Source organism: Rissa tridactyla, chromosome 14, assembly GCF_028500815.1.
Source record: "Rissa tridactyla isolate bRisTri1 chromosome 14, bRisTri1.patW.cur.20221130, whole genome shotgun sequence".
In the NCBI taxonomy this organism is placed as follows: Eukaryota; Metazoa; Chordata; class Aves; order Charadriiformes; family Laridae; genus Rissa; species Rissa tridactyla.
In genome coordinates this window covers 7019118-7032542 of record NC_071479.1, presented here as the reverse complement: position 1 = coordinate 7032542, position 13425 = coordinate 7019118, and the positions used below count along the sequence as shown (strand labels likewise).

The 13425-nt window shown below is 40.4% G+C and overlaps 1 protein-coding gene across 11 annotated transcripts in view; it reads left to right on the top strand.

The window, feature by feature from the left end:
* SPTAN1 (spectrin alpha, non-erythrocytic 1) overlaps positions 1-13425 on the top strand; it is a 52452-nt gene that overhangs the window by 34161 nt on the left and 4866 nt on the right. For 7 of the 11 annotated variants that reach the window (XM_054220938.1, XM_054220939.1, XM_054220933.1 and 4 more), the window contains 22 exons: positions 185-329; positions 444-625; positions 800-899; positions 1040-1237; positions 1362-1508; positions 2082-2185; positions 2323-2485; positions 2960-2974; positions 4709-4840; positions 5197-5334; positions 5696-5800; positions 6022-6230; positions 7051-7171; positions 7330-7451; positions 8004-8136; positions 8588-8686; positions 8989-9148; positions 9377-9453; positions 9618-9827; positions 10106-10402; positions 10883-10995; positions 11897-11914. In XM_054220938.1, the coding sequence (XP_054076913.1) occupies positions 185-329; positions 444-625; positions 800-899; positions 1040-1237; positions 1362-1508; positions 2082-2185; positions 2323-2485; positions 2960-2974; positions 4709-4840; positions 5197-5334; positions 5696-5800; positions 6022-6230; positions 7051-7171; positions 7330-7451; positions 8004-8136; positions 8588-8686; positions 8989-9148; positions 9377-9453; positions 9618-9827; positions 10106-10402; positions 10883-10995; positions 11897-11914 (2988 nt within the window). The remainder of the gene's footprint in view (positions 1-184; positions 330-443; positions 626-799; positions 900-1039; positions 1238-1361; positions 1509-2081; positions 2186-2322; positions 2486-2959; positions 2975-4708; positions 4841-5196; positions 5335-5695; positions 5801-6021; positions 6231-7050; positions 7172-7329; positions 7452-8003; positions 8137-8587; positions 8687-8988; positions 9149-9376; positions 9454-9617; positions 9828-10105; positions 10403-10882; positions 10996-11896; positions 11915-13425) is intronic. The other 4 variants (XM_054220942.1, XM_054220936.1, XM_054220932.1 and 1 more) reach the window with 2 other exon arrangements.

Genomic DNA, 13425 nt, shown 5'->3' with positions numbered 1-13425 from the left:
CGGGCTTGGGAGGTCTGGACTACTGTCCTATTTTGCCAAAGTTTGCTTGCGTTATCTTGGGAAATTACTTAATAGAACCATCAACTATGTGAGCTTCTCTGTAAATTGGGACCTGCTAGAGAATGGAGATCTTAGTATGACCTCCATTTTAATTCTGTTTTTGCCTTCCCTTTGCTCAAATCAGAGATGCTGATGAAACAAAAGAATGGATAGAGGAGAAGAATCAAGCATTAAATACAGACAACTATGGACATGACTTAGCCAGTGTGCAGGCTCTGCAGCGCAAACATGAAGGCTTTGAGAGAGACTTGGCAGCTCTTGGAGACAAGGTGAGATTGCGAGGACAAAACCAAAAGCTTGCTTTTTAGCTATCAGAAATAATCGAACTACAGAAAAGATTGTTTCTGCCTTCACTGTGTTTATTTCCCTTTTTGTATTTCTAGGTGAATTCTCTTGGTGAAACTGCCCAGCGTCTGATCCAGTCACATCCAGAATCTGCTGAAGATCTCCAGGAAAAATGCACTGAGTTGAATCAGGCTTGGAATAGTCTGGGAAAACGTGCTGACCAGCGCAAAGAGAAGCTTGGAGATTCTCATGACCTGCAGCGTTTCCTCAGTGACTTCAGGTAAAGTTGCCATCCCCCTCCTCCCCAGTTCCTCTGTCTGGTATATTAGTAGTGGTATTATTGTTCCACAGGGATATTTCTGGAGAGGGTTCAAAAAAAAAAAAGACTGTTTTTCCTGTTCTGACTTATTTTGAGAGAGGGAGAAAAAAATTCTCTATTAATGTGTGTTCACAGGGACCTTATGTCTTGGATCAATGGAATCCGGGGCCTGGTCTCCTCAGATGAACTTGCAAAGGATGTGACTGGAGCTGAAGCGTTATTGGAAAGGCACCAGGTATGTGAAAGACGATAAGTGTGTATTGTAAACATCAACAAATGCTTCTTTTTCTCACGCTTTCCATTTACAGTTCCAAAAATAAATCAGTTCCAGCTCTGCTGTCTAATTATTTAATAATGCGTCTCTGTACCTTGCAGGAGCACCGCACTGAAATAGATGCAAGGGCTGGCACCTTCCAGGCATTTGAACAGTTTGGGCAACAACTTCTGGCTCATGGACACTATGCCAGCCCGGAGATCAAGGAGAAACTGGATATTCTAGATCAAGAACGAACAGACCTAGAGAAGGCCTGGGTCCAGCGCAGAATGATGCTAGACCAGTGCCTAGAACTACAGGTACTCTGCTGCATTTCTTAAAAAAAATAAAAATAATTCCTTTTATAAGAAAGTTTATTCTTCCATAACGATGAGCAGTGCTCTTGCTCTGTCTTTCTCATGCTTTGGATTTTTTTCTCCCTAGCTGTTTCATCGGGACTGTGAACAAGCTGAAAACTGGATGGCTGCCCGAGAGGCTTTCCTAAATACAGAAGATAAAGGAGATTCCTTAGACAGTGTGGAGGCACTCATCAAGAAACATGAAGATTTTGATAAGGCAATCAATGTCCAGGTGAGGAGGGTAGCTGAAGCAAGGCGAAAATAGTTTAGTTTTTCTTATGCAGGTTGTTGGCAAAAGAAGTTACTACTATAGAACTGTAAAATTCAGTTCTAAATATTCAGCTGTTTGGGATGTGCAGCAGCAGTTTAGAAGTGGCTAATGCAGACAGGGACGTATTGCCTACAAGCACTGTAGGAACAGTGGCAAGTATTTGTGTAAATCTCTTACTGATTTGAAAATGAAATTTTTTTTGGGGGGGGTGTGTGTTTTGTTTTATTGTTTTTTTTTTTTTTACAACAGAAAAAGGTATCTTTTCAATTTCTTGTAAAAGAAAGCTGCCTACTTTTATTGAGATAGTACTGCTGTAGCTTATGGTCCAAAAGACACTTTTTTCCTAAATGCCACAGGTGAAGATGTTCTGAAGTTAGAATCTCCAGTCCTGTGGAAGATAGACTTTCTTCATAGAGTCACATGTACAATAATGTATATTTAAAGAAGAAAAAAAGTCTTGTTCCATTTCACACCCTGCTCATCACTCGATTTTAAGGAATCTCATTTCTAATTTATGGCTTCTGTTTTTAATAGGAAGAGAAAATTGCTGTCTTACAGTCTTTTGCTGACCAGCTGATCTCTGCTGATCATTATGCGAAAGGAGTCATTGCTAACAGACGCAATGAGGTTCTGGACAGGTCAGTATTGCCCTGTTAGGTGGGATGCAGATCCTGACTGAAAGAGAATGCTCTTTGGCAACATGTTGTAGCTGTTAAACGTGATGCCATGTGCAGTCCTAGTTTTTCGTTCAACATATATATTTAATTCCATACAGGTGGCTTCGTCTGAAAGCTCAAATGATTGAAAAGAGATCGAAGCTAGGAGAGTCTCAGACACTCCAGCAGTTCAGTCGTGATGTGGATGAAATAGAAGCTTGGATCAGTGAAAAGCTCCAAACTGCAAGTGATGAGTCATATAAGGATCCCACAAATATTCAGGTGAATATGATTCTCGGCTCAAAAATGAAAATATAATTTTTAACTTTGCAAAGCCATACTCTGAAAACGTGCTCAGGAATTCTTGTTCAGTGATAAAGAATTATACACCATGTTGGACATGGTCTCCCTTTAACAAGGAGAAAATGGAAGTTACATTATGCATGAAAGGAGACCCAAAATAGAACTCACTTCGTAATTATTGATGCATATAATTAATAAGATATGTGGTATCTGCAGCAGCAAGTTTCCTGAAGAAACCCCTGAGTAGCTATTCTGTCTCTCTCCCAGCATCTAGATAATAAAATAAGGAAATGGAGTTCTTGGGTCTCATCTCTGTCTTATGTTCTAAAATGGGAAATCTTATTTATTTTTCAGTATTAAGGAATAACTAATTAAAATTACCTCTTACGTTTTAATACTGGTTTATGAAGTAGTATGAATGCACTGAACTACTTCTCTCAATCTGTTTTATAGCTTTCCAAACTGCTGGTAAGTAGTTTGGACTAGCACTGGTATGTGAATTTGTTTTCCTTCTATAGCTTATGTGTGAGCACAAGGTCTGGTCGCACTCTGTTGCTCCGTCCATCAGTTCATGCAATCTCTTTGTTTTCTATTAGTTCTTGACCTACATCCAGGTACAGCTATTGATCTCCATGTTATGGGTGTGGCTTTTTTGTTAATGCCTATTCAGCATCATTTATTTATGTATTCGTTTTGCAGGTGTTCTGCATGATCTGTTTAATTTGTGGGTTTTTTAGGAGTTAGCCCATAGAAAATTGGGTTTCTGTCTTCTTTCAGAAATGTGGCTGTTGGGCCTGTTTGGATCGGGCGTGCCGATGATTTAACACAACACAAAATGCCAATTCTGTTAGCTTGCATTTATAGAATCAAATGCTGAAGATGGGGGATTCAATAAAATGATAGAACTAGATAGCTTAGTTCTTGCAGCACAGAAGGGAATAATAGAGAAGGAACGCTCCATAAAGAGATATGTACCAGATGGAAAGCTGACAGGACTTGTAAGAATCCAAGAAGATGAATAAAATGAGGATATATGGAAGGAGAAGATGGAACAAAGAAGGGGGAAGTGCACTAGAGTAAAAAAAGAAAGAGTCATTGTTTGTCACTTTAGGCTGTGGTATATTAAATTTTTTTTGTTGTTGTTGGAAAAATCCAAATTTTATATTAACCCATTCATATTGCCTGGGATTTGTTGTCACGGTAATTATATGGAGATGTGCAATTGGCAGCTTTTTAATTGAATTTTACATGTTGGTAAATGTAGCTTTGAAGGATACGTTTTTATGATCTCAGCATTCGGGATTAACAGTTCCCAAAATGAAGCAGTTCATGCAGAATTTCTCATGCCAGCGCTATAGTATTTTCCATCTTTTATTTTTTAATCTAACATTTCCTTTCATTCTATTCTCTCAGGGCATTGTATACCCATGTCCATTGTTACTAGCACTTCCAGTTAATACTTGTAAATTCTGTCTCGTCATTTTTGTGCTATTGTTATCTTCCTGGTGGGTGGATGGATCATGTATATATGAGAGAGAACTGCATACTTCCTCCCACACCAAGGCTCCTATTGTTCTCATGGTGCTCTCAACTCCGCAGAGAAAAATTGTTAACAAAAAATTCAGTTATTTTTGTAGAGATTTTTGGTTGTTAATTCATTATTTTAATATACAATGTGGCCACGTATAACTTTGACTAATACCAAAACTGTGCAGAAAGCAGATAGGCTGCAGCAGTGATTTAATTTAATTACCTATAGATTAGGAAGGGAAATAGAAATTTGTGAAATTATTACAGGAGTAGAAGGGATGATCTGCTGTGTTTCTGAGTAGGGTATGTAACACTGCTGCTTTTCAAAGGTGATGGCATTGAAAACAAGAAAGCTTGACTCGAGTAACAGCAAAGCTTAATGCAAGGAATGCTGCACGGGCATCTCTAAAATGCAGGAGATGTTGCCTGAGTTACACGTATCAGCTCACGGACGGTTTTGCTAGGTCGAAGCTTGATGGTTACCCAGATTAATGAGAGTTACTATTTGAGTGAGCAGTAAGTATTCTTACTGAGAGGGAGAACTTCTCTAGATCAGGCTATGTAAAACATCTTTATGTATGTCCACAACTCTTCTGCTGTCCTCTCAGCACATGAGAACAATTTAGGAGCCCTTTGTCCAGCCTCTAACAGTTTTGCTTTTGTCATATTCAGAGCAAGCACCAGAAGCACCAAGCCTTCGAAGCTGAGCTCCACGCCAATGCAGATCGGATCCGCGGAGTCATCGATATGGGGAACTCGCTGATTGAAAGAGGAGCATGTGCTGGCAGTGAGGATGCTGTGAAGGTAGATACAAGAAGTCTTAGAAGATTGGCTTAGTTTTTGCTTTGAGAACTGTTCGGATAATTGGGGGAGGAGAGTGTCCCTCAAAAACAAATCTTGTTTTGTAGAAGCTCTTCTATTTCAACTATGCAGTAGAAATCAGGGTACTCATTCTGCTTCATTCTCAAGGGTGAGAAGTTTTCTGATCCTGTGATCAGGATGTAAAAGTTGAACTGAATTATGGCCAGACAGCATGAAATAGTGACTGTGTAATTTGCGTACCTGGAATCGGCAGCCAAACTTCTACCTTATTCTGGTTTTGCATTTATCAGAACTTATGTTTTTCATTTGTAGCATTTATCTTTTCCATTTTATAACAGGCACGCCTAGCTGCCCTGGCTGATCAATGGCAATTCCTGGTACAGAAATCAGCAGAGAAGAGTCAGAAACTGAAAGAAGCTAATAAGCAACAGAATTTCAATACTGGAATTAAGGACTTTGATTTCTGGCTTTCAGAGGTAACCGAGATTGGGATTATTTACTTGTAAGACTTGTTTTTCTAATTTTTTTATTCCCTTTGCTGATGTTAGATTTTTGTGGAGCACAGTCCGCCTTTGAGCAAGTCTAGATTTATTTTGAAAAAATCTTTTTTACAACTAAAAATCTTGTGGCTGTTCTTATGTTATTATTTATAAACAATAACGTGAGAAGAAGCATATTTGCATATAATACGTTAGGAATTGAACAGGTGATGATGCAAAGGTTTATCCACGCTGTAGAAAACTGAGGAGAGAATTAATTTGCACAGTTCTAAAGACGTTATCATTGTTGTGAGAATACAACTCGTTCTCTATCCCCTTTTTCCTTCCCCACCCCCAGGTGGAGGCTTTGTTGGCATCTGAAGACTATGGGAAGGACTTGGCATCAGTTAACAACCTTCTGAAGAAACACCAGTTACTGGAAGCTGATATATCTGCTCATGAGGTATTGCTTTCTCTTTTAGTTTTGGAAGATAAATCATAGTAATAGCAAATCCTACAGATACCACTTCAATACGTGCTGCAGTCATATACCTGTTGAAACATGATTCCTTAATAAAAAACTGTGACTCTGCACAAGCAGTCAGATTGTGATTTTTATACTGACGTAGCAAACACAGAAATGAGATCCAAGCAATTCACACACTTTCTCACCCACGTTTCCAGGATCGTCTGAAGGACCTGAACAGTCAGGCTGACAGTTTGATGACCAGCAGTGCTTTCGATACATCCCAAGTAAAAGACAAACGTGAGACCATTAATGGGCGCTTCCAGAGGATTAAGAGTATGGCAGCTGCCCGCCGTGCGAAGCTGAACGAGTCCCACCGTTTGCATCAGTTTTTCCGCGATATGGATGATGAGGAGTCCTGGATCAAGTGTGTATTTTGGAAGTTCAAGGCTCTGGCATGGGGGCATGTGCTTACTGACAGCTTGCTAACAGCATTCATAGTCTGTAGTGTGGTTTTATAACTTGCCTTTTCCATGAGTCTGTGTGTCTACAAGAAATCACCTTTGCCCCCCATTCAAGGAAAACTGTACTCAAAGTGGCTTTAGCACTAGTTTGGGTGTGGCTTCTTATCTACAATTGCCTTTGGTCAAACCCCAAGAAGGAAAGGTCTGTACTAGAAAAAGCAATGCTGGTTAGACCCGGACCAGATAACTGAAATTTGACTCTAGTCTTTTTGGGAAAGCTCCTAGCAAAAATTCAAACCTTACTTTTTCAGTTTGAAGTACTTTTTGTGTTTTAGCCAGTTGTAGTAATTAATCAAACGCTCTTTCCATGTTGGTTTTAGTATCTTGGGAGGAGGAAAAGAAGTGAGCCTGATAGAAATCATTCAAATTAGAGTGCTTTTTGGTCAGCTTGTAAAATAAATAAATAGAAAAAAAAAGGACAAAAGCAGGTAAGCTTTACAAAAGGCATCTATCTTCATAGAAAGCAAACAGTACAGAGAAACTCTGTCCTTCAGAGTGAAATGATAGGCCCTCTGCTGCCTTCTTCCTTTCCCCCACACGTTACCCCTGAACATGCTGCCGGAAGGCAGCTGCTGTTTGCTGATAACTCATGTACACAATTTTTTACATACAAGATTTTTGTGCTCTGTGAAGCATTTCCTTATCTGCAGTCTTTTTTCTTTTGTCAGGTTTGCCCTATAGAAGTAATTTTCAAATTTTATCTTTCTTCTCTCTTGAACGTAGAGAGAAGAAACTGTTGGTTAGCTCAGAGGACTATGGCAGAGACCTAACCGGTGTGCAGAACCTTAGGAAAAAACACAAGCGCTTAGAAGCAGAATTAGCTGCCCACGAACCTGCTATCCAGGTAAACACCTCTCTTCTTGGCAGATTTCTCTGTAAGTAACATCTTGCTTGTTCGTGGCAAATATGAAAGCCAGTAAAAGGTTTTGTTGGAATCCAAATAGAGCGCGTAAGAAGCGAGCAAGTGATGTTCCACTAACTTTGTGTTTCTCTGCTTTGCAGGGTGTGCTAGACATGGGTAAGAAGCTTTCGGATGATAACACGATTGGAAAGGAGGAGATCCAGCAGAGACTGGCTCAGTTTGTGGATCACTGGAAAGAGTTGAAACAGCTGGCAGCTGCTAGGTGTGTGAGATGTATTTTTTGAAAATCCAATATTAATTAAAAGCATTGCATGGACTTGTAATGACCAGATTTATTGAGTTTCAGGCTTTTAGGGTATGGGTCCGTTAGTCAGTAATGTGATGTAATAGCACATGTCACTGATGACAGGCTCTAGGAGACTATTGAAAAGAGTTTTAGTGATAATGGTCCTCAGTAGAAACGTGAGTCTTTTTTTGAGGTGTGCTGTGTTTAGCCTTTTCTCACACCAGTTGGAAACCATAGACTTGAAATTAACTTTCCTTAATCCGCTACCAGGATGGTTTTCTGAACAGAAGCTGTTGGGTGAAAATGATGCATTTTAGTCCTTCAGTGGCTGCAGGCTTTGTGGCCTAGTGAATTTCTAGAGCTGGAGATACCGCAGTCTGTGGCTGGAGGAGTGAAGCGTCAATGATCGTATCTTTAGGGTTCAGTCTCTGTACATTCTTAGGTTTTCTGCTGCTGTAATTTGTTTTTATATCTTAAAGCCATAGGCCAACAATGGGGCTAATTTTACCTTTCTCTTCCCATGCACAGGGGTCAGCGTCTAGAGGAGTCTCTGGAGTACCAGCAGTTTGTAGCAAATGTTGAGGAAGAAGAAGCCTGGATCAATGAGAAAATGACATTGGTAGCCAGTGAGGATTATGGGGACACCCTTGCTGCTATCCAGGTATGGAGAAAGTTGTCAGCTCTTCGTTGCTCTTCTTGCGTTATTGTTGGTTAGAGCATAACAAACCTTTTCTTTAACTGTCTTTCCAATTTAGAGGTTATTGTTGGCTCCTGTTGAAGGCCTACATCATAAAAAACAAAAATTCATTTTATAAAAGCATCCCAAGTGTATTATTTCCTGTAGAAATGACACAATTTGGTGTAGCTTTGCATCTCTTGACCTTTGATGGACAGTCCTGGTTAAACCGAATGGCTGAATTATATTGGAAGTCAATATCAGTCTCCTTTTTTCCACAGAAAACCAGCAAGTTGTGCCAACCAGCTAAGATTAATAGTTCTTGTCAGAAAAAGTTTCTTCTGGCTGATTTATAACAATAAATTATTTTCATTTTTTTTATTTTAATAAGTGCTGAGAAATTATTTTTAAAAGTGACTGTGTCTCGTATTTGCAGGGCTTGCTGAAAAAGCACGAAGCATTTGAGACTGATTTTACTGTCCACAAAGACAGAGTGAACGATGTTTGTACTAACGGAGAGGATCTCATTAAAAAGGTGAGCATAAACTGGTAAAGAAAAATAAACCTTCAAAGGCTACCCAGGACACTTTCATGTCAAAGTAGACTTACTCTTCTTTGAGGACTGACTTGTCATCTCTCTGAAAAGAGCCCTTACTCATTTTTTGCAGCTGAATAAGCTGCTGGTGTTAACTGCTTTCGGAGCTATTGCTTGGACAGTGGTTGTACATTGAGAACAAAATCCTTCAGTTGAAGTCCTTGCTCTGTCACCAACTATGAGATGCCTTGGAAGAGCTTAATATCACGTGGTGTGAATTTTTTTTTTCTCCTGTAATGTAGAACAATCACCACGTGGAGAACATTACTGCCAAGATGAAGGGCCTCAGAGGCAAGGTATCAGATCTGGAGAAAGCAGCAGCTCAGAGGAAAGCCAAATTGGATGAGAACTCTGCCTTCCTCCAGTTCAACTGGAAAGCAGATGTAGTGGAGTCATGGATAGGTACGTTCTATATTGGGGCACAGTACCCTGGCGCAAAGAAACTGAAATTCTCCTTCATTTTGAAAGATCTCAAATAGCTTCTAGCTTGCTGTTGTAACGAGCTGACCTAAACCCAAAGTAATTAGCAGTGCTATAACTGATTTATGCTTTTGGGGTAAGCTGATTTGGAATAGAGGGAACGTTTGAGATAGAGGTTGACGTTTTTACTGAATTTGTTTCATTTTATAGGTGAGAAGGAAAACAGTCTAAAGACAGATGATTATGGACGTGACCTCTCTTCTGTGCAAACGCTACTCACCAAACAGGTTAGTGCTAATGCTGCTTCCTCTCCATAAGTGGTGGAGAGAACAGGTGAACTCTTCTGGAATGCAGAAGAATCTAGTATTTATGTTTGAAATATACGCAGGATATTGGAATGGTTAAATAAAAATACAATATAAAATATTTTGTTGTTCTTTTAATGCTTCAGGAAACTTTTGATGCTGGACTTCAGGCTTTCCAGCAGGAGGGAATTGCAAACATCACTGCGCTGAAAGACCAGCTGCTGGCAGCCAAACATATCCAGTCAAAGGCCATTGAGGCTCGGCACGCGTCCTTGATGAAACGCTGGAATCAGCTACTTGCTAATTCTGCTGCCAGGAAAAAGAAACTCTTGGAGGCTCAGGAGCATTTCAGAAAGGTAAGTGGACAAACCACGGGGCTACAAAAATCTAATTGTTCTCTTTGAAAAAAACATACAGTGCTTGCAACTTCTGCAGCTTTTTCAGTTGCAGCTAATGATTATGGACATCCTGGAGACTTGTCATAAGAATTTGAAATGTTTGCAAGAAATCAGTATTAAAGGCAAACCTTCGCTGATGCAAGTTAATTCCAGATCAACTCATATAGAATTATTTGCATTACTGCATAACTGAATTGTTATGCAGTACAATAACAAGATTGTTTTCTCTTGTCAAGGTTGAGGATCTGTTCCTGACTTTTGCTAAGAAGGCGTCTGCCTTCAACAGTTGGTTTGAGAACGCTGAAGAGGACCTGACAGATCCTGTGCGCTGTAACTCGCTGGAAGAAATCAAAGCCCTGCGAGAAGCTCATGATGCTTTCCGTTCTTCACTTAGCTCTGCCCAAGCTGACTTCAACCAGCTGGCAGAGCTTGATCGCCAGATCAAGAGCTTCCGTGTAGCCTCCAACCCATATACGTGGTTTACTATGGAGGCTCTTGAAGAAACCTGGAGGAATCTGCAGAAAATTATCAAGGCAAGTCAGAGAGAAAGAGAGACTCTCTTCATAGTTTACAAAATCTGGAGTCTTCCCTGGAAGTTGTCCTCCAAGACAATCAGTACAAGAGTTTGTCACTATATTACAGATTGAAATATCTCAAAATTTGGGAGCAAAGAAAAAATTCCGTTAGCTTTAAACTTGTCTTCCATTTGTGGTCTTTCAAAAGACAAAGCCCTTGTCCCTCACTTCCTAACTATAAAATGTTTAATGTCCATGTAAAGGACAGCAGTAAAGTCACTGCTGGTTCAATTCCAGTTCTCAAAACTCCAGTAGGAGTGTTCTGTGTTGTCATCTTAGATGATTTTGTCTAGATATCCAGGACACTCTTTGAGCCGTCAGTCTTGTTTTGAGCATCAGACCTGTGCTGGTATGCAGCCCTTAGTTTTTGGGTTTTACTACAGGATGAGGTCAATCACATTATTTCTTGGTTTGAAATTGTTTTTGTTCATTTCTCAGGAACGTGAACTGGAGCTGCAGAAGGAACAGCGAAGGCAGGAAGAAAATGACAAACTGCGCCAGGAATTTGCTCAGCATGCTAATGCTTTCCATCAGTGGATTCAGGAGACCAGGTATAGTTTTGTCTTCCCAGGAGCTGCCCTTGGAGAATTCCTCAGCTAATATTTGTATCCATCCTCCATCTCTTTGGTCTGTCTGAGTTGTAAATGTCTCCTGCTGAAAAACAGCTATTCAGGACTTGTTCATTTCCTGCAGTTGGGATTTGAGGGAGGCCCTGTTAGCCACAAGGAAGAGGAGAGCCCTGAAACACCAGACTTTAACAATGTTTCTGCTTCTGAATTAATTTTCCTGCAGTAATTCCCGTTATCCAGGACTTTGCTCTTCTCCAGTTACTCCTGAGCTAGTCTGCAGTACAGCTGGGGGGTGGGGAACAAATAGCTCGAAGCAGACTGTGCAAGATGCCAGCGGCGGTTCTGTTAATGCTCCTTTTGTATGGAATAGTATATTAGAAATCTCACTAGAATTCCAATAGACAGAGAAGCTGTGAAAAAAGCTTAACACTACTTTCTAATCACTTACCCATGGTGCTGTCTAAAAATATCCTTGCCTAGGGAGAGGGAGTTTTTACAACTTAAGATTGTTTCGAGATACAATACAAAACAGCAAGAGATTTAACAACTGCGTTAGAAATAAAAAAATCTCAAGGTCGTGAATTGCAGTGAGCTGAAGAGCATGTTTCTAGACAACAGAGGTGACGGTGCTCAGTCAGCGCTGTTAGCCAGTGCTGACGCACGCTGGTTGTGGTTCAGAGGAGGTGAGTTCTTTTTTCATGTAATCCTGTGATTCTCTGTCTCTGTGTGTTTACAGATAGTTCTGTATGTGTCTTCATGAAATAATGAAATATAAATATGATTTTTAACTTTTTGATGTTTGCTTCCCACCCAAATCTCTGTCCCTCTCTTACTGTCTTGTCTCTGTCCTGCTGCCTGATGTTTGGATCTTCACATTCTACAGGACTTACCTGCTAGATGGGTTAGTATTGAATTTTATATCTTTAAACATTTGGTGACGTGTTCTGCTCTGTCTGTGTGTTTTCTTCTGTCGTTATATTGCTTCTGAAAGCTGCGCTGCAACCCCTTTTATTTGAAAAGAGCAATCTCTGGCTGAGAGGCACGGACACAGGAAACAAAATTTTGCAGTATAAACCAATAGAAACATAATAATTTCCTACTTAAACGCAGAAGAAATTACTAATGGGTAGCCACTAGCATACCACAGAAGTCCTAACTTTTATTCTTGTTTTGTCTTGCACAAGAAAAGGCTCTTAATCTGATATGTAAGAACATAGAATAGTCTGCCTTTGGAAAAGAGCTGGTGTTCCTAGTTTTCCAGCATTCAGAGACTTCCTTAGTGAAATAAACTTTTCCATTATAACTGTTCTCAAAGCTCCAAAGCATTGACCGTTTTTGGTGAGGAGGAGGGAGGAGTCCTATGAAGAGGCTTTCCTGAAATTATGTGTCTTAAAACTCTGTAGTATGCAAAGATGAAATGCCCGTTTTTTTAATCTGCTTTGTGACCATACCCCACGAAGTTTATATTCTTGGTAGCAGAAAACAAAACCTGCCAACAGGAACCCACAGACCTGCCTGAGTTTGCAGGCGGTTTAACACCTGCTGTTCTAAGTCCACTTTGTGTGCACGGAATAGTTCCTGATGAGGATGCCGGCTGGTCATTTGTCAAGAAATAATAAGATCTTTAAATGTCTCCAGACTACCCAAACCCTCTGAGAGTGTGTCTGTCCATTTAAATTTCTTCAGCATTAAAAGTCTGCGGCACAATGGGAGCTTTGTAATAAGGCATAACGTAAAATGCTAACAAATAGTGTATGGCGCTGGTGCAGAGGGCTGTGTGTCAGCCCTGTGTAAAGTGCGGGAGAGGAGGCCAAGTCTTTCTCACAAAGAGAGAAAAAAGGCTTTTCATAATAAAAGGGTGGAATCTTTGCAGATAACTGCATCTTATTTGCTCTGTAATGATCACAGTGTCTTGTGTTCTGCTGTTTCTGCCAGATAAAAATAATTTGCCCCATTTTTGTTATACAGTTTAATGGAACCGAGCAGATTTTCCTGGAACGGATGCTGAATTCTCTGCTCCTTTGTAAAGTAGTGTTGTAGATTAGTTCTGGTATCCAAGAACGAGTGAACAGAAAGGAGCCATTTACTAAAAGACGTAGGGTCAGAGTTCGAGATCACCATGCCAAGCTCTTTTGTTGAACAAATTACCAGAAGGCTGCTGATATGCCAGGCAGAGTTTGTCCTTAATTCCGCGTGAATAGATTAAAAACACAGATTTAGCTCAGGCATTGGCAGTGCTTGGCCTTCCTTGGCAAGAGGGCAGGCAGAGCTTCAGGGAAGCTTCAAGATAAGAGCTGCCATGCCTGCGCCTTGCTTTTTGGTGTGGCGGAGCTGCTTGTGTGTGCCCAGCGCTGCCTGGAGGAGGTTTTCTGTGGGGAGGGGAGGAAGAAGAATTTGGAGTTTAGGAAGAAG